The sequence below is a fragment of the Pseudophryne corroboree genome, chromosome 7, assembly GCF_028390025.1.
Source record: "Pseudophryne corroboree isolate aPseCor3 chromosome 7, aPseCor3.hap2, whole genome shotgun sequence".
Lineage (NCBI taxonomy): Eukaryota > Metazoa > Chordata > Amphibia > Anura > Myobatrachidae > Pseudophryne > Pseudophryne corroboree.
The window spans coordinates 145,197,520-145,224,983 of NC_086450.1; the positions used below are offsets into that span (position 1 = coordinate 145,197,520).

At 48.5% G+C, this 27,464-nt stretch overlaps 1 protein-coding gene across 1 annotated transcript in view; it reads right to left on the reverse strand.

Moving 5' to 3' along the window:
- Nucleotides 1–10,795: 10,795 nt before the first annotated feature.
- The window catches only part of DARS1 (aspartyl-tRNA synthetase 1), a 311,292-nt gene continuing 294,623 nt past the window's right edge, over nucleotides 10,796–27,464 (reverse strand). Inside the window, exons 16-18 of the mRNA XM_063933716.1 lie at nucleotides 19,386–19,497; nucleotides 12,633–12,704; nucleotides 10,796–11,283 (exon numbers count right to left, since the gene is read on the reverse strand). Coding sequence (XP_063789786.1) covers nucleotides 11,192–11,283; nucleotides 12,633–12,704; nucleotides 19,386–19,497 — 276 coding nt within the window. The 3' untranslated portion in view covers nucleotides 10,796–11,191. The remainder of the gene's footprint in view (nucleotides 11,284–12,632; nucleotides 12,705–19,385; nucleotides 19,498–27,464) is intronic.

The window sequence follows — 27,464 nt, forward strand, 5'->3', positions numbered from 1 at the left end:
AGCGGAGACCCTGCTTCGCGACCAACCGGTTCTGATTCAGTCAGACAATATCACCGCAGTGGCTCATGTAAACCGCCAAGGCGGCACAAGGAGCAGGGTGGCGATGGTAGAAGCCACCAGAATTCTTCGCTGGGCGGAGAATCACGTAAGCGCACTGTCAGCAGTGTTCATTCCGGGAGTGGACAACTGGGAAGCAGACTTCCTCAGCAGGCACGACCTCCACCCGGGTGAGTGGGGACTTCATCAAGAAGTCTTCGCGCAGATTGTAGGTCGGTGGGAACTGCCACAGTGGGACATGGCATCCCGCCTCAACAAAAAGCTACAGAGGTATTGCGACAGGTCACGAGACTCTCAGGCGATAGCTGTAGACGCACTGGGGACACCGTGGATGTTCCAGTCGGTTTATGTGTTTCCTCCTTTTCCTCTCTTACCCAAGGTGCTGAGAATCATAAGGAAAAGTGGAGTGAGAACAATACTCATTGTTCCGGATTGGCCAAGAAGGACTTGGTATCCAGAGCTGCAAGAAATGCTCACAGAGGACCCATGGCCTCTGCCTCTAGGGCAGGATCTGTTGCAGCAGGGACCTTGTATGTTCCAAGACTTACCGCAGCTGCGTTTGACGGCATGGCGGTTGAACGCCGGATCCTAGTAGAAAAAGGGATTCCGGATGAGGTTATTCCTACGCTGATAATGGCTAGGAAGGACGTGACGGCTAAACATTATCACCGTATACGGCGAAAATATGTTGCTGGGTGTGAGGCCAGGAATGCCTCTACAGAGGAATTCTAGCTGGGCCGTTTCCTTCACTTCCTACAGTCGGGAGTGACTTTGGGCCTAGAATTGGGGTCCATTAATGTCCAGATTTCGGCCCTATCCATTTTCTTTCATACAAAAACTAGCTTCTCTACCTGAAGTTCAGATGTTTGTAAAGGGAGTGCTGCATATTCAGCCCCTTTTTGTGCCACCAGTGGCACCTTGGGATCTTAACGTGGTGTTGAGTTTCCTGAAATCTCACTGGTTTGAGCCGCTTAAGACCGTGGAGTTAAAATATCTCACGTGGAAAGTGGTCAAGAATTGGCGGCTTTGTCAGGTTTTCCATATGGACAGGGCAGAATTACGGACTCGTCCGCAATTTCTGCCGAAGTTGGTGTCATCTTCATTTGAACCAACCTATTGTGGTGCCTGCGGCTACTCGTGACTTGGAGAATTCCAAGTTACTAGATGTAGTCAGGGCTTTGCAGATTTATGTAGCCAGAACGGCTGGAGTCAGGAAACCTGACTCGCTTTTTATCCTGTATGCATCCAACATGCTGGGCTTTGCAGAGCAGCTACTTGGTCGGGTTCAAACACTTTTGCAAAGTTCTACAAGTTTGATACCCTGGCTGAGGAGGACCTTGTGTTTGCTCATTCGGTGCTGCAGAGTCATCCGCACTCTCCCGCCCGTTTGGGAGCTTTGGTATAATCCCCATGGTCTTTACGGAGTCCCCAGCATCCACTAGGACGTTAGAGAAAATAAGATTTTACTCACCGGTAAATCTATGTCTCGTAGTCCGTAGTGGATGCTGGGCGCCCGTCCCAAGTGCGGACTTCTTCTGCAATACTTGTATATAGTTATTGCTTAAATAAGGGTTATGTTATGGTTGCATCAGGTTTGTCTGATGCTCTGTTGTTGTTCATACTGTTGACTGGGTAAGTTTATCACAAGTTATACGGTGTGATTGGTGTGGCTGGTATGAGTCTTACCCTGGATTCCAAAATCCTTTCCTTATAATGTCAGCTCTTCCGGGCACAGTTTCCTTAACTGAGGTCTGGAGGAGGGGCATAGAGGGAAGAGCCAGTGCACACCAGTAGTACTAAATCTTTCTTAGAGTGCCCAGTCTCCTGCGGAGCCCGTCTATTCCCCATGGTCCTTACGGAGTCCCCAGCATCCACTACGGACTACGAGAAATAGATTAACTGGTGAGTAAAATATTATTTTTCTTTGCATCATGTGCTGTTTGGGGACAATTTTTTTGAAGTGCCATCCTGCCTGACACTGCAGTGCCACTCCTAGATGGGCCAGGTGTTTGTGTCGGCCACTTGTGTCGCTTAGCTTAGTCACACAGCGACCTTGGTGCGTCTCTTTTTTTCTTTGCATCATGTGCTGTTTGGGGACTATTTTTTTGAAGTGCCATCCTGTCTGAAACTGCAGTGCCACTCCTAGATGGGCCAGGTGTTTGTGTCGGCCACTTGTGTCGCTTAGCTTAGTCACACAGCGACCTTGGTGCGCCTCTTTTTTTCTTTGCATCATGTGCTGTTTGGGGACTATTTTTTTGAAGTGCCATCCTGTCCGACACTGCAGTGCCACTCCTAGATGGGCCAGGTGTTTGTGTCGGCCACTTGTGTCGCTTATCTTAGTCACACAGCGACCTTGGTGCGCCTCTTTTTTTCTTTGCATCATGTGCTGTTTGGGGACAATTTTTTTTGAAGTGCCATCCTGCCTGACACTGCAGTGCCACTCCTAGATGGGCCAGGTGTTTGTGTCGGCCACTTGTGTCGCTTATCTTAGTCACACAGCGACCTTGGTGCGCCTCTTTTTTTCTTTGCATCATGTGCTGTTTGGGTACTATTTTTTTGAAGTGCCATCCAGCCTGACACTGCAGTGCCACTCCTAGATGGGCCAGGTGTTTGTGTCGGCCACTTGTGTCGCTTAGCTTAGTCACACAGCGACCTTGGTGCGCCTCTTTTTTTCTTTGCATCATGTGCTGTTTGGGGACTATTTTTTTGAAGTGCCATCCTGTCTGACACTGCAGTGCCACTCCTAGATGGGCCAGGTGTTTGTGTCGGCCACTTGTGTCGCTTAGCTTAGTCACACAGCGACCTTGGTGCGTCTCTTTTTTTCTTTGCATCATGTGCTGTTTGGGGACTATTTTTTTGAAGTGCCATCCTGTCCGACACTGCAGTGCCACTCCTAGATGGGCCAGGTGTTTGTGTCGGCCACTTGTGTCGCTTAGCTTAGCCATCCAGCGACCTCGGTGCAAATTTTAGGAATAAAAATAATATTGTGAGGTGTGAGGTGTTCAGAATAGACTGGAAATGAGTGGAAATTATGGTTATTGTGGTTAATAATACTATAAGATCAAAATGACCCCCAAATTCTATGATTTAAGCTGTTTTTTAGGTTTTTTTGAAAAAAACACCCGAATCCGACAAAAAATTTTCGGTGAGGTTTTGCCAAAACGCGTCCGAATCCAAAACACGGCCGCGGAACCGAATCAAAAACCAAAACACAAAACCCGAAAAATGTCCGGTGCACATCACTAGCTACAACATGCTGGCGGTGGTCCGGGACACGGAGCCCCGGCACCGCCAGTTTAACCTCACACAGCCCAACAAAGAACTGTAATATGTTGCCCAGGGCGCACCCCCCCCAGCGCCCTGCACCCGTGGGAGCCGGCGGCGGGGGAGAAATGGCGTGCAGTGCGCTACAACATGCTGGCGGGGGTCCGGGACACGGAGCCCCGGCACCGCCAGTGTAACCTCTCACAGCCCAGAAACCAAGAACTGTAAAATGCTGCCCAGGGCGCTCCCCCCCCCCCAGCGCCCTGCACCCGTGGGAGCCGGCGGCGGGCGTTCAATGGCGCGCAGCGCGCTGTGATATGCTGGCGGGGGTATGAGACACGATGCCCAGGCACTGAAACGCTTTTATGCCAGCCTCAATAAGAAGTCAGTAATATGCTGCCCAGGGCGCTCCCCAGCCCCCCCCCCCCCCCCCCAGCGCCCTGCGAGTGCCGTTGGTGTGTGGGAGCAAGGAGCGCAGCGCGACCGCTGTACCTCCGTTACTGAAGTCCTCTGCCGTCACTGAAGTCTTCTGTTCTTCACATACTCACCCTGCTTCTTACTTCTGTGAGGGGGTTGACGGCGTGGCTCCGGGAACAAGCAGCTAGGCGCAGCAAGTGATCGAACCCTCTGGAGCTAATGGTGTCCAGTAGCCGAGAAGCAGAGCCCTTGAACTAAGAAAAAGTAGGTCTGCTTCTCTCCCCTCACTCCCACGCTGCAGGGAGCCTGTAGCCAGCATGTCTACCTGAAAATAAAAAAGCTAACAAAGTCTTTTAGAGAAACTCAGGAGAGCTCCCCTAGTGTGTGACCCATCACTCCTGGGCACAAAGTATAATTGAGGTCTGGAGGAGGGGCATAGAGGGAGGAGCCAGTTCACACCCAGTTTAAGTCTTTATAGTGTGCCCAAGCTCCTGCGGATCCGTCTATACCCCATGGTCCTTACGGAGTCCCCAGCATCCTCTAGGACATATGAGAAATAGATAAATTACAGGATGTAATGTAACAAAATAGGTAAAAAGCCAAGGGGGGTGAATACTTTATCAAGGCACTGTAAATAATATATTAGTTTCACCTACTGAAATGAACTTTTGCATGATATTCTAATTTTCTGAGTTTCACCTGTACAATGCACATAAAATATACAGGTGCAATGGGCACTTAAATCAACTACTCAGACTGAAGTGGCTGGTAGGATCAGTGCTATATAACCTGGCCCTTTAGAGAGGTATACAGGGAGATTGGACCCAGCGTTCCCGGAGACCTGTAGCTTCAGCACCACTCAGAACATGGCTGATGAGCATCTCTCAGTGGGAGGAAGGTGAAGGAAGAGCAGCTCAGAGGCGGGAAGCTGCAGTGGAATCGCACACTGAGCTGGGGGAGGGCCCACCGGGGTGGAGAGCTGACCTCCCCATGCTGCCGTTAACCCCCCGGGCTACTGGCCTGTATAATGACCCCCAGTACCAGCATAAGTGCAATGGTGGACTAGTGGGGACGCAGATGGACCGGCGCCCACCTCAGCGTCTCCAGTCAGTGTCCGCGAGCGGAGGAAAAAATAAGAATTTACTTACCGATAATTCTATTTCTCGTAGTCCGTAGTGGATGCTGGGAACTCCGTAAGGACCATGGGGAATAGCAGCTCCGCAGGAGACAGGGCACATCTAAAGAAAGCTTTAGGATCACCTGGTGTGCACTGGCTCCTCCCCCTATGACCCTCCTCCAAGCCTCAGTTAGGATACTGTGCCCGGACGAGCGTACACAATAAGGAAGGATTTTGAATCCCGGGTAAGACTCATACCAGCCACACCAATCACACTGTACAACTTGTGATCTGAACCCAGTTAACAGCATGATAATAGAGAAGCCTCTAGAAAAGATGGCTCAATACAACAATAACCCGAATTTTTTGGTAACAATAATTATGTACCAGTATTGCAGACAATCCGCACTTGGGATGGGCGCCCAGCATCCACTACGGACTACGAGAAATAGAATTATCGGTAAGTAAATTCTTATTTTCTCTGACGTCCTAGTGGATGCTGGGAACTCCGTAAGGACCATGGGGATTATACCAAAGCTCCCAAACGGGCGGGAGAGTGCGGATGACTCTGCAGCACCCAATGAGAGAACTCCCGGTCCTCCTCAGCCAGGGTATCAAATTTGTAGAATTTTACAAACGTATTTGCTCCTGACCAAGTAACTGCTCGGCAAAGTTGTAAAGCCGAGCCCCCTCGGGCAGATGCCCAAGATGAGCCCACCTTCCTTGTGGAGTGGGCATTTACAGATTTTTGGCTGTGGCAGGCCTGCCACAGAATGTGCAAGCTGAATTGTACTACAAATCCAACGAGCAATAGTCTGCTTAGAAGCAGGAGCACCCAGCTAGTTGGGTGCATAGAGGATAAACAGCGAGTCAGATTTCCTGACTCCAGTCGTCCTGGAAACATATATTTTTTGGGTCCTGACAACGTCTAGCAACTTGGAGTCCTCCAAGTCCCTAGTAGCCGCAGGCACCACAATAGGTTTGGTTCAGGTGAACGCTGAAACCACCTTAGGGAGAAACTAAGGACGAGTCCTCAATTCCGCCCTGTCCGAATGGAAAATCAGATAAGGGCTTTTACAGGATAAAGCCACCAATTCTGACACGCGCCTGGCCCAGGCCAGAGCCAACAGCATGACCACTTTTTCTGTGAGATATTTTAACTCCACAGATTTAAGTGGGTCAAACCAATGTGACTTTTGGAACCCAAAAACCACCTGGAGATCCCAAAAGTGCCACTGAAGGCACAAAAGGAGGCTGTATATGCAGTACCCCTTTAACAAATGTCTGAACTTCAGGGACTGAAGCTAGTTCTTTTTTGGAAGAAAATTGACAGAGCCGAAATTTGAACCTTAATGGACCCCAATTTCAGGCCCATAGATACTCCTGTTTGCAGGAAATGTAGGAATCGACCCAGTTGAATTTCCTCCGTCGAGCCTTACTGGCCTCGCACCACGCAACATATTTTCGCCAAATGCGGTGATAATGTTTTGCGGTTACATCCTTCCTGGCTTTGATCAGGATAGGGATGACTTCATCCGGAATGCCTTTTTCCTTCAGGATCCGGCGTTCAACCGCCATGCCGTCAACGCAGCCGCGGTAAGTCTTGGAACAGATAAGGTCCTTGCTGGAGCAGGTCCCTTCTTAGAGGTAGAGGCTACGGATCCTCCGTGAGCATCTCTTGAAGTTCCGGTTACCAATTCCTTTTTGGCCAATCCGGAGCCACTAATATAGTGCTTACTCCTCTCCATCTTATCAATCTCAGTACCTTGGGTATGAGAGGCAGAGGAGGGAACCCATACACTGATTGGTACACCCACGGTGTTACCAGAGCATCTACAGCTATTGCCTGAGGGTCCCTTGATGTGGCGCAATACCTGTCGAGTTTTTCCCAACGGTTTATAATCATGTGGAAGACTTCTGGGTGAAGTCCTTACTCTCCCGGGTGGAGGTCGTGCTGAGGAAAACTGCTTCCCAGTTGTCCACTCCCGGAATGAAAACTGCTGACAGTACTATCACATGGTTTTTCGCCCCGCGAAGAATCCTTGCAGCTTCTGCCATTTCCCTCCTGCTTCTTGTGGCACCCTGTCTGTTTACGTGGGTGACTGCCGTAATGTTGTCTGACTGGATCAACACCGGCTGACCTTGAAGCAGAGGTCTTGCTAAGCTTAGAGCATTGTAAATGGCCCTTAGCTTCAGGACATTTATGTGAAGTGATGTCTCCAGGCTTGACCATAAGCCCTGGATATTCCTTCCCTGTGTGACTGCTCCCCAGCCTCGCAGGCTGGCATCCGTGGCCACCAGGACCCAGTCCCGAATGCCGAATCTGCGGCCCTCTAGAAGATGAGCACTCTGCAACCACCACAGGAGGGATACCCTTGTCCCTGGTGACAGGGTTATCCGCTGAAGCATCTGAAGATGCGACCCGGACCATTTGTCCAGTAGGTTCCACTGGAAAGTCTTGCGTGGAATCTGCCGAATGGGATTGCTTCGTAGGAAGCCACCATTTTTACCCAGAACCCTTGTGCATTGATGCACTGAGACTTGGTTCGGTTTTAGGAGGTTCCTGACTAGCTCGGATAACTCCCTGGCTTTCTCCTCCGGGAGAAACACCTTCTTTCTGGACTGTGTCCAGGATCATCCCTAGGAACAGAAGACAAGTCGTCGGAACCAGCTGCGATTTTGGAATATTGAGAATCCAATCGTGCTGCCGCAACACTACCTGAGATAGTGCTACACCGATCTCCAACTGTTCCCTGGATCTCACCCTTATCAGGGAATCGTCCAAGTAAGGGATAACTAAAATTCCCTTCCTTCGAAGGAATATCATCATTACGGTCATTACTTCAGTAAAGACCCGGGGTGCCGTGGACCATCCCTACGGCAGCGTCTGAACTGATAGTGACAGTTCTGTACCATAACCTGAGATACCCTTGGTGAGAAGGGTAAATTTTGACATGAAGGTAAGCATTCTTGATGTCCCGAGACATCATGTAGTCCCCTTCTTCCAGGTTTGCAATCACTGCTCTGAGTGACTCAATTTTGAATTTGAACCTCTGTATGTAAGTGTTCAAAGATTTTAGATTTTAAAATCGGTCTCACCGAGCCGTCTGGCTTCGGTACCACAATAGTGTGGAATAATACCCCGTTCCCTGTTGCAGGAGGGGTACCTTAATTATCACCTGCTGGGAATACAGCTTGTGAATGACTTCCAAAACTGCCTCCCTGTCAGCGGGAGACGTCGGTAAAACAGACTTTTGGAAACGGCGAGGGGAATACGTCTCGAATTCCAATTTGTACCCCTGAAATATTACCTGAAGGATCCAGGGGTCTACTTGCGAGTGAGCCCACTGCGCACTGAAATTCATTGAGAACGGGCCCCCACCGTGCCTGAACTTGTAAAGCCCTAGCGTCATACTGAGAGCTTGGCAGAGGCGGAAAAGGTTTTCTGTTCCTGGGAACTGGCTGATCTCTGCAGCCATTTTCCTCTCCCTCTGTCACGAGCAGAAAAGAGGAACCCTTTTGTCCGCTTGCCAACCAGGACTGCGCCTGATAATACGGCGTCTTATTTTGAGAGGCGACCTGGGGTACATCCCCTTTTTTAAGGCAATACTTCCAAATGCCGTTTGGAATCCGCATCACCTGACCACTTTACTGGTATAATTGGACAACGCACTTATACTTGATGCCAGTCGGCAAATATTCCGCTGTGCATCATGCATATATAGAAATGCATCTTTTAATTGCTCTATAGGCAATAATATACTGTCCTTATCTAGGATATCAAATTTCCAGTCAGGGAATCCGACCACGCCAACCCAGCACTGCACCTCCAGGCTGAGGCGATTGCTGGTCGCAGTATAACACCAGTATGTGTGTAAATACATTTTAGGATACCCTCCTGCTTTCTATCAGCAGGATCCCTAAGGGCGGCCATCTCAAGAGAGGGTAGAGCCCTTGTTCTTACAAGCGTGTGAGCGCCTTATCCCTCCTAGGAGGTGTTTTCCAACGCACCCTAACCTCTGGCGGGAAAAGGTATACTGCCAATAACTTTTTAGAAATTATCAATTGTTATCGGGGGGAAACCCACGCATCATCACACACCTCATTTTATTTCTCAGATTCAGGAAAACTACAGGAAGTTTTTCCTCACCAAACATAATACCCCTTTTTTTTGGTGGTATTTATATTATCAGAAGAGTGTAAACTTTTTCCATTGCCTCAATCATGCAATGTGTGGCCCTATTGGAAATCACGGTTGTCTCTTCACCGTCGACACAGGAGTCAGTATCCGTGTCGGCGTCTGTATCTGAGGTAACGGGCGCTTTAGAGCCCCTGTATGAGACGTCTGGACATGCACAAGCTGAGTAGCCGGCTGTCTCATGTCAACCACTGTCTTTTATACAAAGCTGACACTGTCACGCAATTTCAATAGTACATCCACTCAGGTGTCGACCCCCCAGGGGGTGACAACACTATTACAGACACTCTACTCCGTCTCCTCATCATTTTTCTCCTCATACATGTCGACACAAACGTACCGACACACAGCACACACACAGGGAATGCTCTGATAGAGGACAGGACCCCACTAGCCCTTTGGGGAGACAGAGGGAAAGTTTGCCAGCACACACCAGAGTGCTATATATATACAGGGATAACCTTATATAAGTGTTTTTCCCTTTATAGCTGCTGTATTGTTTATACTGCGCCTAATTTGTGCCCCCTCTCTTTTTTAACCCCTTTCTGTAGTGTAGTGACTGCAGGGGAGAGCCAGGGAGCTTCCCTCCAACTGAGCTGTGAGGGAAAATGGCGCCAGTGTGCTGAGGAGATAGGCTCCGCCCCTTTCTCGGCGTCCTTATCATCCGTTTTCTTGTATGTTTTGGCAGGGGTTAAATGCATCCATATAGCCCAGGAGTTATATGTGATGCATTTATTTTAGCCATAAAAGGTTTTCTATCGATTTATTGCGTCTCAGGGCGCTGCCCCCCCAGCGCCCTGCACCCTCAGTGACCGGAGTGTGAAGTGTGCTGAGAGCAATGGCGCACAGCTGCGGTGCTGTGCGCCTACCTTTATCTGAAGACAGGAAAGTCTTCTGCCGCCGATTTTTCCGGACCTCTTCGCTCTTCTGGCTCTGTAAGGGGGCCGGCGGCGCGGCTCCGGTGACCCATCCAGGCTGAACCTGTGATCGTCCCTCTGGAGCTAATGTCCAGTAGCCTAAGAAGCCCAATCCACTCTGCACGCAGGTGAGTTCGCTTCTTCTCCCCTTAGTCCCTCGATGCAGTGAGCCTGTTGCCAGCAGGTCTCACTGAAAATAATAAACCTAAACTAAAACTTTCACAAAGAGCTCAGGAGAGCCCCTAGTGTGCACCCTTCTCGTCGGGCACAGAAAATCTAACTGAGGCTTGGAGGAGGGTCATAGGGGGAGGAGCCAGTGCACACCAGGTGATCCTAAAGCTTTCTTTAGATGTGCCCTGTCTCCTGCGGAGCCGCTATTCCCCATGGTCCTTACGGAGTTCCCAGCATCCACTAGGACGTCAGAGAAAGTCTGCATAAAGATGCGGCTCCTTGCCTTACCCGTCATTCCTCCCCCCCCGTTTTCAGACTGCAGCCTAGGGTCCCCAGGGAGCGTGCTATCTGGGCTCTGTGGCGCCCACCGTAATCGCTGGATCATTCATCAATGTTGCGGTGCCGGCAGGATGTTGGAGGAGCAACAGGAAAAATTATTCGATAGTGAGTTGCAAATGGATTTGCAGCTGTCTGGCGAAGTTTTCGCTCTGCGTACGCATGCATTCGCACACTTGCACGGGGCGGGTTTTCACCCTGTCTGGGCAGCGACTATCTGATCACAGACCTCTGCACATTTGTAGAGAAGCGATCTGGTCTGAATTAGGCCCACAGATCCACCCAACACCCCCTGAACCAAGAAAACAAATCTGACCATAAAATTATTTAATAGTTTAATATATGCACTTGCTATTTTATTACAGTGATCTGCACTTTACATCTTTCAAATCATCTTTACAAAAAATGATGGTCGTATTGTACGTTTAAAACATGTTAAAGTCCGACAGAGTTTTAGTATTGTTTTTCTGATACAAAATGTATCAGTTTTCTGAACTGTTATTCTAAGAGTTCGTTGACTTCTGGCCCAGAGAAAACACCCAGGTTCTATTCACTATATTAAAGGGGCCATTACACATCATCTACAGAAAACACAGCACTGTCAGCACTATGGACTTCAGGACAGGTTGGCAGTCCGTTGCAGAGACATTACTTGTGCAGCTTATGGTCTACAATATAACGGATGATAGCAGGTGACTTCAGATTGAGGTGCGCTTAGGGGGTGAGTCTCTTGGGGTCACGAGGAAACATGGAGGTTTGTCGGACATTATGCAACCCTAGGAACAGCATGGTGACTCGTTCCAGACCTGTAATGCAAAGAAAAAATATGGCGTTATAGTAAAGAACAGCAAGGGTACAGTGAAAAGTGTATTGCTGGATATATAAATTAGGGTGCCCACTTTGGCATCACTCATGTTTTTTTTTCCTTACATAACGGAACTGATATAGATATACTCAGCAGATCTGTTCAACCGAAGATGGTTTAGCTACAATTATAGCTCTTAATCTAGCAGAGCTGTGGACACTAAGGGGGTAATTCAGAGTTGATTGCAGCAACAAATTTGTTAGCAGTTGGGCAACACCATGTGCACTGAGATTGTTTTTTCTTGTATTTAAGTGGGTCTATTGCAGAATGCTTTGGGTCATTGTCCAGATGGAATATAAATATTCTCAGAAGCGACACGTTTCTAGCAGAATGCAGCAGGTTTTCCTCTAATGTTTCTTAAATCTTTGTTATATCCACTTTGGCCTGTATTTTACAAATTTACTTACGCCACAGTGTTGCATGGTAGTGATAGAGATCTTGCAATAATGAGCAGCATAAGGTTGGAGCCAAACATACTGCCTATGACTGAGGACAGAAAAGGTCACACTCCATTTCATCACACTGAAGACTGTTCCTCCATTTGGTATAAAGGGACCACCAAGTGTGTTCTGGAAAACTCCAGGCAAGATTTTATTTTGCCAGCATTGGTTTCCTTTTTGACACGGTTTCAGAAAAAGCTAATTTATGATATGCTCAGACTGTTATTGTGTCTTGGAACGTTTCTCTCCATCTCTGCCATGGAAGGCTTTAAGACAGAGGACTTCCTTACAAGTGCCCTCACCTGGATGTTCAGTTTTGAAGGATGTCCTCTTTTAGATAAATTAACAATTTGGCCCATTTTACTATGGACTGCTGATGATATCAAAAGGTTTTCAAAAACGGATATCTTTCCTATGATCAGAGCTCATCAATAAACATTTTTTTTCAGATATGCTTTGAATATTCTTTATTGGTCATGATGAAGCTCTTGTTGGGCAATTTACTACCCTACTACTATGGAAACCTCTTGAAGAGAAGTAGGTATTTAATTTGAAATGAGCTGAATGACTGATTGTACACTGGTTGAGTCAAACCAATTACTTTTGAGTTCTCTGATGACTACTACTTGCACCTGTATTTATTAAGCTGAATGTTAGAAAATGAGGTGAATAATTACGTGATCATTTATTGTAATTAAGAAAAAAATACCTAAAATAATTTTTCCCCCTTATTTGACCATTGAAACACCCAATTTCTTGAATAAAATGTCAAAAATGGCATGACCACATTTTCTAGCCAATGTAAAAATACTGTATAAGAATACAGAATATTGGGGAACGAAACATTTACCAATGCCGCCGCCAGCGTGAGGTGGAGCTCCATACCGGAAAGAGTCAATGTATGACTTGATTTTTTCCAAGTCTGAAGGTAAAGAAAAGAAAATTACTGTTAATGTTGCTTATAGTGAAAATTAAATCATTTCTAAAGCTACACATCCTTTGAGAGACCACATAAAATCTGTATATTAGCACAAGAAAAAAAATATTAAGAAAATAAGATTTTAAACCTACCAGTAAATCTTTTTCTCGTAGTCCGTAGAGGATGCTGGGGACTCCGTAAGGACCATGGGGAATAGACGGGCTCCACAGGAGACATGGGCACTAAAAAGAACTTTAGGTATGGGTGTGCACTGGCTCCTCCCTCTATGCTCCTCCTCCAGACCTCAGTTAGAGAAACTGTGCCCAGAGGAGACGGACAGTACGAGGAAAGGATTTTGTAAATCCAAGGGCAAGATTCAATCCAGCCACACCATTCACACCGTAAAACATGGGAGATACGAACCAGTCAACAGTATGAAACAAAACCAGTATCAGTCCAAAACTGATCCAACTGAAAAATATAACCCTTATGTAAGCAACAACTATATACAAGTCTTGCAGGATGTTGTCCACACTGGGACGGGCGCCCAGCATCCTCTACGGACTACGAGAAAAAGATTTACCGGTAGGTTTAAAATCTTATTTTCTCTTACGTCCTAGAGGATGCCTGGGGACTCCGTAAGGACCATGGGGATTATACCAAAGCTCCCAAACGGGCGGGAGAGTGCGGATGACTCTGCAGCACCGAATGAGCAAACATTAGGTCCTCATCAGCCAGGGTATCAAACTTGTAGAATTTTGCAAAAGTGTTTGAACCCGACCAAGTTGCTGCTCGACAAAGTTGTAATGCCGAGAGGCCCCGGGCAGCCGCCCAAGAAGAGCCCACCTTCCTAGTGGAATGGGCCTTAACCGAATTCGGTAACGGCAATCCAGCAGTAGAATGAGCCTGCTGAATCGTGTTACAGATCCAGCGAGCAATAGTCTGCTTAGACGCAGGAGCGCCAACCTTGTTGGCTGCATACAGGATAAACAGAGCCTCTGTTTTCCTAACCCGAGCCGTGCTGGCCACATAAATTTTCAATGCCCTGACCACATCCAGGGACTCGGAATCCTCCACGTCCCTTGTAGCCACAGGCACCACAATAGGTTGGTTCACATGAAAAGAAGAAACCACCTTAGACAAAAATTGAGGACGAGTCCGCAACTCAGCTCTATCCACATGGAAAATCAGATAAGGGCTTTTGTGAGACAAAGCCGCCAACTCCGACACTCGCCGCGCCGAAGCCAAGGCCAATAACATGACCACTTTCCAAGTGAGATACTTCAACTCAACTGTTTGAAGCGGTTCAAACAAGTGAGACTTAAGAAACCGTAACACCACGTTAAGGTCCCATGGTGCCACCGGAGGCAAAAAAAGGAGGCTGGATATGCAGCACCCCCTTCACGAAAGTCTGGACTTCCGGAAGAGAAGCCAATTCTTTTTGAAAGAAAATGGATAGGGCCGAAATCTGAACCTTAATGGAGCCTAACTTTAGGCCCAAATTCACTCCAGTTTGCAGGAAGTGGAGAAAACGGCCCAGATGGAATTCTTCCGGAGGAGCAGTCTTGGCTTCACACCAAGACACATACTTCCTCCAGATACGGTGATAATGTTTCGATGTCACCTCCTTCCTAGCCTTAATCAGAGTAGGAATGACCTCCTCCGGAATGCCCTTCTCCGCTAGGATCCTGCGTTCAACCACCATGCCGTCAAACGCAGTCGCGGTAAGTCCTGGAACAAACAGGGTCCTTGTTGTAACAGGTCTTCCCTGATAGGAAGAGGCCACGGATCTTCTGTGAGCATTTCCTGCAGATCCGGATACCAGGCCCTTCGAGACCAATCTGGAACAATGAGAATTGCCTGAACCCCTCTTCGTCTTATGATTCTCAGTATTTTTGAGATGAGAGGAAGAGGAGGGAACACATAGACCGACTGAAACACCCATGGTGTCACCAGTGCGTTCACTGCGACCGCCTGAGGGTCCCTTGACCTGGCGCAATATCTCGGAAGTTTCTTGTTGAGACGTGAAGCCATCATGTCTATTTGAGGCAGTCCCCACTGACTTGCAATCTCTGCGAAGACTTCCTGATGAAGTCCCCACTCTCCTGGATGCAGATCATGTCTGCTGAGGAAGTCTGCTTCCCAGTTGTCCACTCCCAGAATGAAGACTGCTGTCAGAGCGCTTACATGACTCTCTGCCCATCGAAGAATCTTTGAGACTTCTGCCATTGCCACTCTGCTCCTTGTGCCGCCTTGGCGGTTTACATGAGCCACTGCTGTGATGTTGTCTGACTGAATCAGAACCGGTAGACCTTGAAGTAAGGTCTGCGCCTGATGAAGGCTGTTGTATATGGCCCTTAATTCCAGAATGTTGATGTGTAGACAAGCCTCCTGGCTTGACCACAGACCTTGGAAGTTTCTTCTCTGTGTGACTGCTCCCCATCCTCGGAGGCTCGCTTCCGTGGTCACCAGAACCCAGTCCTGGATGCCGAACCTGCGACCCTCTAGAAGGCGAGTACTCTGCAGCCACCACAAGAGAGACACCCTGGCCCTGGGGGACAGGCGGATCATCTGATGAATCTGTAGATGTTACCCGGACCACTTGTTCAGAAGGTCCCACTGAAAAGTCCTGGCATGGAACCTGCCGAATGGAATGGCCTTGTAAGACGCCACCATTTTTCCCAGCACTCGAGTGCAGTGATGTACCGACACCCTGTCTGGCTTCAACAGGTCCTTGACCAAGCTCTGAAGTTCCTGGGCCTTTTCTTTTGGAAGAAAACCCCTCTTTTGTTCCGTGTCCAGAATCATGCCTAAGAATGGCAATCGGGTCGTTGGAACTAACTGTGACTTTGGTAGGTTTAGGATCCAACCGTGTTGTTGCAACACCCTCAGGGAGAGTGATAAGCTGTCCATCAATCGTTCGCTGGATCTCGCTTTTATCAGGAGATCGTCCAAGTATGGGATAATTGTGACACCCTGCTTGCGCAGGAGCACCATCATCTCTGCCATTAATTTGGTAAAAATCCTCGGGGCCGTGGAAAGCCCAAACGGCAACGTCTGAAATTGGTAATGACAATCCTGCACCACAAATCTCAGGAACGCCTGATGAGGTTGATAAATGGGGACATGAAGGTATGCATCCTTTATGTCCAGGGACACCATATAATCTCCCCCTTCCAGACTTGCGATGACCGCTCTGAGCGATTCCATCTTGACCTTAAACCTCTTCAAGTATAGGTTTAAGGATTTTAAATTCAGAATGGGTCTGAACGAACCGTCCGGTTTCGGGACCACTAACAGGGTTGAGTAATAGCCCATCCCCTGCTGAAGCGGGGGAACTTTGACCACCACTTGTTGAAGGCACAACTTTTGAATTGCTGCCAGAACTACCTCCCTCTCTGGGTAAGAAGTCGGCAGTGCCGGTTTGAAAAACCGGCGAGGAGGCACCTCTTCGAATTCCAGCTTGTACCCCTGGGAAACAATGTATATTGCCCAGGGATCCACCTGAGAGAGAAGCCAGACCTGGCTGAACAGACGAAGACGTGCCCCCACAAAAGCGGACTCCTCCGGCGGAGCCCCAGCGTCATGCGGTGGATTTAGTAGAAGCCGGGGAGGACCTTTGTTCCTGGGAACTGGCTGTAGTTGGCAGCTTTTTCCCCTTGCCCTTACCTCTGGCAAGAAAGGAAGATCCCCGAGCTCTCTTGGATTTATGCGACCGAAAGGACTGCATCTGATAATGTGGCGCTTTCTTAGGCTGTGAGGAAACCTAAGGTAAAAAAGTTGATTTACCTGCAGTAGCCGTGGAAACCAGGTCTGCGAGACCTTCCCCAAACAATTCCTCACCCATGTAAGGTAAAACCTCCATATGCCGTTTTGAATCGGCATCACTCGTCCACTGTCGGGTCCACAGTGCTCGCCTGGCAGAAATCGCCATAGCATTCGCTCTGGACCCCAGTATGCCTACATCCCTCTGAGCCTCTCTCATATAAAGGACCGCATCCTTAATATGGCCCAGGGTCAATAAAATAGTTTCCTTATCCATTGTATCCATATAAGTAGATAAGGTATCGGTCCACGCTGTAACAGCGCTACAAACCCAGGCCGACGCTATTGCCGGTCTGAGTAAGGTACCGGTATGAGTGTAAATTGACTTCAAGGTAGTTTCCTGCTTGCGATCTGCAGAATCCCTGAAGGCAGCGGTATCATGAGACGGCAGCGCCACCTTTTTGGAAAGGCGCGTCAACGCCTCGTCCACCCTTGGGGAGGATTCCCACCGTATCCTGTCCTTGATCGGGAAAGGATACGCCATAAGAATCCTTTTGGGAATCTGCAGTTTCTTGTCTGGAGTTTCCCAAGCACTTTCAAATAACTCATTTAATTCAAAAGGTGGTGGAAAAGTAACCTCAGGCTTCTTTTCTTTAAACATGTGGATTTTTGGATTAGGCATCCTTTATAGCAATAATCATATAATGAATACTCTTTGCCAATTTTGGCTGCAACCTCGCATCATCATAATCGATATTGGATTCAGAATCTGTGTCGATATCAGTGTCAACTACCGGAGAAAGTGGGCGTTTTTGAGACCCCGAAGGCCCCTGTGACATAGGGAAAGGCAGGGTATGACCCTCTGTACTGTCCCTGGACTCTGCTTTGTCCAAACGTTTGTGCAATAAATTCACATTTGCATTTAAAATATTCCACATTTCCATCCAGTCATGTGTCGGCGTTGCTGACGGAGACACCACACTCATGCGCTCCACCTCATCCCTAGGAGAGCCTTCCGCTTCAGACATGCCGACACGCACGTACTGACACACCACACACTCAGGGAAGACTCTATCTGGAGACAGTTTCCCCACAAGGCCCTTTGGAGAGACAGAGAGAGTATGCCAGCACACACCCAGCGCCAATAACCCTGGACAAAAAAATTACCCAGATACAGCGCTATTTGTATATCCACTGCACAAAATTTTGTGCCCCCCCCCCTTCTTTAAAACCCTCTGTCTCCGGTGATCAGCAGGGGAGAGTCCGGGGAGCCAGCTTCTCAGCGTGTGCTTGTGGAGAAAAAGGCGCTGGTGAGTGCTGAGGGAGAAGCCCCGCCCCTCAGTGGTGGGCTTCGGTCCCGCTCTTTGAACAAACTGGCGGGGATACCAAAACACCCAAATAAGTGTATATTTACTTACAGTCAGTCCTAGAGGAATACATTGCTGCCCAGGGCGCCCCCCCGCGCGCCCTGCACCCAACAGTGTGCGCTGTGTGTGTTCTGTGTGGGAGCAATGGCGCGCAGCGTTACCGCTGCGCGTTACCTCAGTGAAGATCTGAAGTCTTCTGCCTTCCTATACTCACCCGGCTTCTATCTTCCGGCTCTGCGAGGAGGAAGGCGGCGCGGCTCCGGGACGAACCGCTAGGGGAGACCTGCGTTCTGACTCCCTCTGGGGCTAATGGTGTCCAGTAGCCTAAGAAGCAGAGCCTAGCATTTAAGTAGGTCTGCTTCTCTCTCCTCCCACGATGCAGGGAGTCTGTTGCCAGCAGGTCTCCCTGAAAATAAAAAACCTAACAAAATTCTTTCTTTTCAGGAAGCTCAGGAGAGCTCCCTGTAGTGCACCCAGTCTCCTCTGGGCACAGTATTAAACTGAGGTCTGGAGGAGGGGCATAGAGGGAGGAGCCAGTGCACACCCATACCTAAAGTTCTTTTTAGTGCCCATGTCTCCTGTGGAGCCCGTCTATTCCCCATGGTCCTTACGGAGTCCCCAGCATCCTCTAGGACGTAAGAGAAACTAAAATTTACAATGGACTTTATGGAGTGTATGGAATAGATTACAATATGGAACAGATTATAGTAAACATAACTGAGGTAGTGTTCTTTCTAGCGCCCTGCCACTGTCACAACCCATGCAGCTCCTCTTTCCTGACTGGGATGTTGCTGCCTGCTCTGGTGCTTCTAGTACACTTTGGTCTATAAGTGCTGAGAACACAGACAAGAGTGTGCTAGAACACCCTGGGCAGAAAAGAGGAACTGCATGGTTTGTGACAGGTGCAGGGTGCTAGAATGAACACTAACTGAGGTACCTTTCTAAAAAGTAAATAAAGATATATGAATGATTTGACTGTACATGGAACACAATATATTATTGTGATACAGAAAATGATGTTGCTTCCTTTTAGAGGAGGAAGGACGTATTGGGAGGTATGGAAAAATCCTTGCATTTTTTCAAGGGTATAGATCCAAATGAAAGTTTAAAGAGGAGTTAGTACACGGTATTATCTAGTAGCAACTTTCACAAATATGCAAAAGTTTCAGAACTGCAGATATTTATGAAAAGGTAAAAGATGTGAGGGAAGTATTTTTGTGTGCACACCAGACTTCCTGTCTGAATCGACTTCAGGACAATGCATGGAAGCTCTCAAAGTTTATAGTGGGAAAACATAATGGCTCATCTATAGTTTCACATTAGAATTTATACATATATATTTTTACAGATAGTATATGATGACTTAGATTGGATAAACAGCAGTAGTGGCCATTGTGAGCGCACAATAGAATGCGCTCACACAGCTGTAATAATTATTTACTCCTTATGATCTGGACTGTATAGCAGATGTCACACATCAGCCCCATTAGTAGAGTCATCAAGTATACAGTATGCGGCACATTACAGCGTATGGTAGACCGCTTTTTCTCACCAATCCCGTGATGTTGCGCTCTCTCCGTCAGCAGTTGTGCATCATGCACTCTCTGGGCGCCGGACAAGATTTCTTCACCTCTCATAAACATGTCATAGGAGTTGGAATATTTCTAGGCAAAAATAAAACGTGATCATATTTTGGGGAATTTAAGGTTTAAATCAGATTACGTTTCTTCAAATGTTACATAATCACGCATTTCAGAGTGCACATAGCTAAGCAATGATAACAGGCCTTCTTTAGAGCAAGACGCATTTTACGCTCATAGGAGTAATAAGGGTTTTTCTAAAAAATGCTGACTATTTGTATATTGACTTAACTTGAAACACAGCAATATTTCTATGTCAGGTGTACACCTGTGCATATTTATGCCCTATGATAGCATAGCGATGAAGCTCTGCAGTATTAATCACATTTATCCTATTATTATTTCACGTAATATTTAGGGCAAGTAATAAGACTGTACAAGATAAACAGTACAGTTATCAAAACAACAGTAAAACAAGTAATACCCCAATTCTCAGTACACAATACTGCCGGGAAGCAAGGGGTACAAGGGAGCATTCGGAGTAGGTTAGAACCTGTACCCAATAGTGAGGGTGAGACTAGCAGGTTTAGAGCTGCTGAAAGAGATGTAAAATAAGAATTTACTCACCGGTAATTCTATTTCTCGTAGTCCGTAGTGGATGCTGGGGACTCCGTAAGGACCATGGGGAATAGACGGCTCCGCAGGAGACTGGGCACAATTAAAGAAAGATTCAGGACTATCTGGTGTGCACTGGCTCCTCCCCCTATGACCCTCCTCCAGACCTCAGTTAAGATACTGTGCCCGGAAGAGCTGACACAATAAGGAAGGATTTTGAATCCCGGGTAAGACTCATACCAGCCACACCAATCACACCGTACAACTCGTGATATGAACCCCTGTTAACAGTATGATAACAACGGAGCCTCTGAACAGATGGCTCGCAATAACAACCCGATTTGTGGAACAATAACTATTTACAAGTATTGCAGACAATCCGCACTTGGGATGGGCGCCCAGCATCCACTACGGACTACGAGAAATAGAATTACCGGTGAGTAAATTCTTATTTTCTCTGACGTCCTAGTGGATGCTGGGGACTCCGTAAGGACCATGGGGATTATACCAAAGCTCCCAAACGGGCGGGAGAGTGCGGATGACTCTGCAGCACCGAATGAGCAAACTCAAGGTCCTCCTCAGCCAGGGTATCAAATTTGTAAAATTTAGCAAAAGTGTTAGACCCTGACCAAGTAGCCAATCGGCAAAGTTGCAGTGCCGAGACCCCTCGGGCAGCCGCCCAAGATGAGCCCACCTTCCTTGTGGAGTGGGCTTTTACTGATTTTGGCTGCGATAGTCCTACCGCAGAATGCGCAAGCTGAATAGTGTTACAAATCCAGCGAGCAATGGTCTGCTTAGAAGCAGGAGCACCCAGCTTATTGGGTGCATACAGGATAAACAGCGAATCAGTTTTCCTGACTCCAGCCGTCCTGGAAACATAAATTTTCAGGGCCCTGACTACGTCCAGCAACTTGGAATCCTCCAAGTCCCTAGTAGCCGCAGGCACCACAATAGGTTGGTTCAAGTGAAACGCTGATACCACCTTCGGGAGAAACTGAGGACGAGTCCTCAACTCTGCCCTATCCATATGGAAAATCAGATAAGGGCTTTTACAGGACAAAGCCGCCAATTCTGATACACGCCTGGCCAAAGCCAGGGCCAACAACATGACCACTTTCCACGTGAGATATTTCAGATCCACGGTTTTAAGTGGCTCGAACCAATGTGACCTCAGGAATCCCAAAACCACATTGAGATCCCAAGGTGCCACAGGAGGCACGTAAGGAGGCTGAATATGCAGAACTCCCTTGACAAAAGTCTGAACTTCAGGCAACGAAGCCAGTTCCTTTTGAAAGAAAATCGACAGAGCCGAAATCTGGACCTTAATGGACCCCAATTTGAGGCCCATCGTCACTCCTGCTTGCAGGAAATGACCCAGTTGAAATTCCTCCGTTGGGGCCTTCCTGGCCTCACACCAAGCCACATATTTCCGCCAAATGCGGTGATAGTGGGTTGCAGTCACATCCTTCCTGGCCTTGATCAGGGTAGGAATGACTTCCTCCGGAATACCTTTTTCCTTCAGGATCCGGCGTTCAACCGCCATGCCGTCAAACGCAGCCGCGGTAAGTCTTGGAACAGCCAGGGCCCCTGCTGCAGCAGGTCCCGCCTTAGCGGTAGAGGCCATGGGTCCTCTGAGAGCATCTCTTGAAGTTCCGGGTACCAAGTTCTTCTTGGCCAATCCGGAACCACGAGTATAGTTCTCACTCTTACCCTTCGTATTATTCTCAGCACCTTGGGAATAAGAGGCAGAGGGGGAAACACGTAAACCGACGGGTACACCCACGGTGTCACTAGAGCGTCCACAGCTATCGCCTGAGGGTCCCTTGACCTGGCGCAATATCTTTTTAGCTTTTTGTTGAGGCGGGACGCCATCATATCCACCTGTGGTCTTTCCCAACGGTTTACAATCAATCGGAAGACTTCTGGATGAAGCCCCCACTCTCCCGGGTGAAGGTCGTGTCTGCTGAGGAAGTCTGCTTCCCAGTTGTCCACACCCGGAATGAACACTGCTGACAGTGCTAGCACGTGATTTTCCGCCCATCGGAGAATCATTGTGGCTTCTGCCATTGCCCTCCTGCTTCTTGTGCCGCCCTGTCTGTTTACATGGGCGACCGCCGTGATGTTGTCTGATTGGATCAGAACCGGTTTGTTTTGAAGCAGGGGACTTGCTTGGCATAGGGCATTGTAAATGGCTCTTAGCTCCAGGATATGTATGTGTAGCGAGTTCTCCTGATTTGACCACAGCCCTTGGAAATTTCTTCCCTGTGTGACTGCTCCCCAGCCCCGAAGGCTGGCATCCGTGGTCACCAGGACCCAGTCCTGTATTCCGAATCTGCGGCCCTCTAGTAGATGAGCCCTCTGCAGCCACCACAGTAGTGACACCCTGGTCCTTGCCGACAGGGTTATCCGCTGCTGCATCTGGAGATGCGACCCGGACCATTGGTCCAACAGGTCCCACTGGAAAATCCTTGCGTGGAACCTTCCGAATGGAATTGCTTCGTACGAAGCTACCATTTTTCCCAGGACTCGCGTGCATTGATGTACCGACACCTGTCCTGGTTTTAGGAGGTTTCTGACTAGAGATGACAACTCCTCGGCTTTTTCCACTGGAAGAAACACTTTTTTCTGGTCTGTGTCCAGAATCATTCCCAGGAACAGAAGACGTGTCGTCATGACCAGCTGTGACTTTGGGATATTGAGAATCCAGCCGTGCTGCTGCAGCACTTCCCGAGAAAGTGCTACCCACACTAACAACTGTTCCTTGGACCTCGCCTTTATCAGGAGATCGTCCAAGTACGGGATAATTAAAACTCCCTTCTTCCGAAGGAGTATCATCATTTCGGCCATTACCTTGGTAAAGACCCTCGGTGCCGTGGATAACCCAAACGGCAGTGTCTGGAACTGATAGTGACAGTCCTGTACCACAAACCTGAGGTACTCCTGGTGAGGAGGGTAAATGGGGACATGCAGGTAGGCATCCTTGATGTCCAGGGAGACCATGTAATCCCCCTCGTCCAGGCTCGCAATAACCGCCCTGAGCGATTCCATCTTGAACTTGAATCTTTTGATATATGTGTTCAAGGATTTTAAATTTAAGATGGGTCTCACCGAACCGTCCGGTTTCGGTACCACAAACATTGTGGAATAGTAACCCTTTCCTTGTTGAAGGAGGGGTACCTTGACAATCACTTGCTGTGAATACAGTTTTTGGATAGCCACCAACACTGCCTCCCTGGCAGAGGGAGTTGCTGGTAAGGCAGATTTTAGGAAACGGCGGGGGGGGGTGACGCCTCGAATTCCAGCCTGTACCCCTGAGATACTACTTGAAGGATCCAGGGATCCACCTGTGAGAGAGCCCACTGTGCGCTGAAAATTCTGAGACGGGCCCCCACCGTACCCGGGTCCGCCTGTGAAGCCCCAGCGTCATGCTGTGGACCTACCGGACGCGGGGGAGGACTTCTGCTCTTGGGAACTGGCTGTATGCTGCAGTTTTTTCCCTCTACCTCTGCCTCTCGGCAGAAAGGATGCGCCTCTAGCCCTCTTGTTTTTATGGGGCCGAAAGGACTGTACTTGATAATACGGTACTTTCTTTTGCTGTGGGGTAGCCTGTGGCAAAAATGTCGATTTCCCAGCCGTAGCTGTGGAAACGAGATCTGAAAGACCATCCCCAAACAGTTCCACCCCCTTATAAGGCAAAACTTCCATGTGCCTTTTTGAATCGGCATCACCTGACCACTGCCGAGTACATAACCCCCTTCTGGCGGCAATGGACATTGCGCTTATTTTTGATGCCAGCCGGCAAATATCCCTCTGTGCATCACGCATGTATAAGACAGCGTCTTTTATATGCTCTATTGTCAGCAAAATATTGTCCCTATCCAGAGTATCAATATTATCCGACAGGGAATCTGACCACGCAGCAGCAGCACTGCACATCCATGCCGATGCAATCGCTGGTCGCAATATAATGCCCGTGTGTGTATATATAGCTTTTAGGGTAGCCTCCTGCTTTCTCTCAGCAGGTTCCTTTAGGGCGGCCGTATCCGGAGACGGTAGTGCCACCTTTTTTGATAAACGTGTAAGCGCTTTATCTACCCTAGGGGGTGTTTCCCAACGTGACCTATCCTCTGGCGGGAAAGGGTACGCTGCCAATAACCGTTTAGAAATTATCAATTTCTTATCGGGGGAAGTCCACGCTTCCTCACACACCTCATTTAATTCCTCAGATGCAGGAAAAACTACTGGTAGTTTTTTCTCACCAAACATAATACCCTTTTTTGTGGTACCTGGGGTACTATCAGAAATGTGTAATACATTTTTCATTGCCTCAATCATGTAACGGGTGACCCTATTGGAAGGTACACTAGTCTCATCGTCGTCGACACTGGAGTCGGTATCCGTGTCAACATCTGTGTCTGCCATCTGAGGTAGCGGGCGTTTTAAAGCCCCTGATGACATTTGAGACGCTTGGACAGGCACAAGCTGAGTAGCCGGCTGTCCTATGTCGTCAAACCTTTTATGTAAGGAGCTGACACTGTCACGTAATTCCTTCCATAAGTCAATCCACACAGGTGTCGACCCCGCAGGGGGTGACATCACATTCACAGGCATTTGCTCTGCCTCCACATCATTATCCTCATCATACATGTCGACACAGCAGTACCGACACACAGCACACACACAGGGAATGCTCTGACAGAGGACAGGACCCCACAAAGCCCTTTGGGGAGACAGAGGGAGAGTATGCCAGCACACACCAGAGCGCTATATAACACAGGGATATCACTATACAGAGTGTTTTCCCCTATAGCTGCTTGTATTATATATACTGCGCCTAAATTTATTGCCCCCCCCCTCTCTTTTTTACCCTTTCTGTAGTGCAGGACTGCAGGGGAGAGCCAGGGAGCGATCCTTCCAGCGGAGCTGTGAGGGAAAATGGCGCCAGTGTGCTGAGGAAGATGGCTCCGCCCCTTTTTCGGCGGGCTTTCTCCCGCTGTTTGTGTAAATCTGGCAGGGGTAATTTACACCTATATAACCTCTAGGGCTATATATGGTGTCAGTTTTGCCAGCCAAGGTGTTAATATTGCTGCTCAGGGCGCCCCCCCCCCCCCCAGCGCCCTGCACCCATCAGTGACCGGAGTGTGTGGTGTGCATGAGGAGCAATGGCGCACAGCTGCAGTGCTGTGCGCTACCTTGAAGAAGACAGAAGTCTTCAGCCGCCGATTTTCCGGACACTTCTTGCTTCTGGCTCTGTAAGGGGGACGGCGGCGCGGCTCCGGGACCGGACGACAAGGTCGGGTCCTGTGTGCGATCCCTCTGGAGCTAATGGTGTCCAGTAGCCTAAGAAGCCCAAGCTACCACCAGTTAGGTAGGTTCGCTTCTTCTCCCCTTAGTCCCTCGTTGCAGTGAGCCTGTTGCCAGCAGGTCTCACTGTAAAATAAAAAACCTAAAAATAAGAATTTACTTACCGATAATTCTATTTCTCATAGTCCGTAGTGGATGCTGGGGACTCCGTCAGGACCATGGGGAATAGCGGGCTCCGCAGGAGACAGGGCACATCTAAAAAAGCTTTTAGGTCACATGGTGCGTACTGGCTCCTCCCCCTATGACCCTCCTCCAAGCCTCAGTTAGGTACTGTGCCCGGACGAGCGTACACAACAAGGAAGGATCTTGAATCCCGGGTAAGACTCATACCAGCCACACCAATCACACCATACAACTTGTGATCTGAACCCAGTTAACAGTATGATAACAAAACGAAGTAGCCTCTAAAAAGATGGCTCACAACAATAATAACCCGATTTTTGTAACAATAACTATGTACAAATATTGCAGACAATCCGCACTTGGGATGGGCGCCCAGCATCCACTACGGACTATGAGAAATAGAATTATCGGTAAGTAAATTCTTATTTTCTCTAACGTCCTAGTGGATGCTGGGGACTCCGTCAGGACCATGGGGATTATACCAAAGCTCCCAAACGGGCGGGAGAGTGCGGATGACTCTGCAGCACCGAATGAGAGAACTCCAGGTCCTCCTTAGCCAGAGTATCAAATTTGTAAAATTTTACAAACGTGTTCTCCCCTGACCACGTAGCTGCTCGGCAAAGTTGCAATGCCGAGACCCCTCGGGCAGCCGCCCAAGATGCGCCCACTTTCCTAGTGGAGTGGGCCTTTACAGATTTAGGCTGTGGCACGCCTGCCACAGAATGTGCAAGTTGGATTGTGCTACAGATCCAACGTGCAATCGTCTGTTTAGACGCAGGAGCACCCATCTTGTTGGGTGCATACAAAATAAACAACGAGTCAGATTTTCTGACTCCAGCTGTCCTTGAAATATATATTTTCAATGCTCTGACAACGTCCAGTAACTTGGAGTCCTCCAAGTCGCTAGTAGCCGCAGGCACCACAATAGGCTGGTTCAAGTGAAAAGCCGAAACCACCTTAGGGAGAAATTGAGGACGTGTCCGCAATTCTGCCCTGTCCGAATGGAAAATCAGATATGGGCTTTTGTACGATAAAGCCGCCAACTCTGAAACTCTCCTGGCTGAAGCCAGGGCCAATAGCATGGTTACCTTCCATGTAAGGTATTTTAAATCTACCGATTTTAAAGGCTCAAACCAATGAGATTTGAGAAAATTTAAAACCACATTCAAATCCCACGGTGCCACTGGAGGCACTATTGGGGGTTGTATATGTAGTACACCTTTTACAAAAGTTTGTACTTCAGGCACTGATGCCAATTCTTTCTGGAAGAAAATTGATAAGGCCGAAATTTGAACTTTAATGGACCCCAATTTGAGGCCCATAGACAATCCTGCTTGCAGGAAATGTAAGAATCGACCTAATTGAAATTCTTCCGTTGGGGCCTTCTTGGCCTCACACCACGCAACATATTTTCTCCAAATGCGGTGATAATGTTGTGCGGTCACATCTTTCCTGGCTTTAATTAAAGTAGGAATAACTTCCTCAGGAATGCCCTTTTCTTTTAGAATCCGGCGTTCAACCGCCATGCCGTCAAACGCAGTCGCGGTAAGTCTTGGAACATACAAGGTCCCTGCTGAAGCAGATCCCTTCTTAGAGGTAGAGGCCACGGATCCTCCGTGAGCATCTCTTGAAGTTCCGGATACCAAGTTCTTCTTGGCCAGTCTGGAGCTACCAGTATTGTTCTTACTCCTCTTTTCCGTATGATTCTCAGTACCTTTGGTATGAGAGGCAGAGGAGGGAACACATACACTGACTGGTACACCCACGGTGTTACCAGAGCGTCCACAGCTATTGCCTGTGGGTCTCTTGACCTGGCGCAATACCTGTCCAGTTTTTTGTTGAGGCGAGACGCCATCATGTCCACCTTTGGTTTTTCCCAACGGTTCACTATCATGTGGAAGACTTCTGGATGAAGTCCCCACTCTCCCGGGTGCAGATCGTGTCTGCTG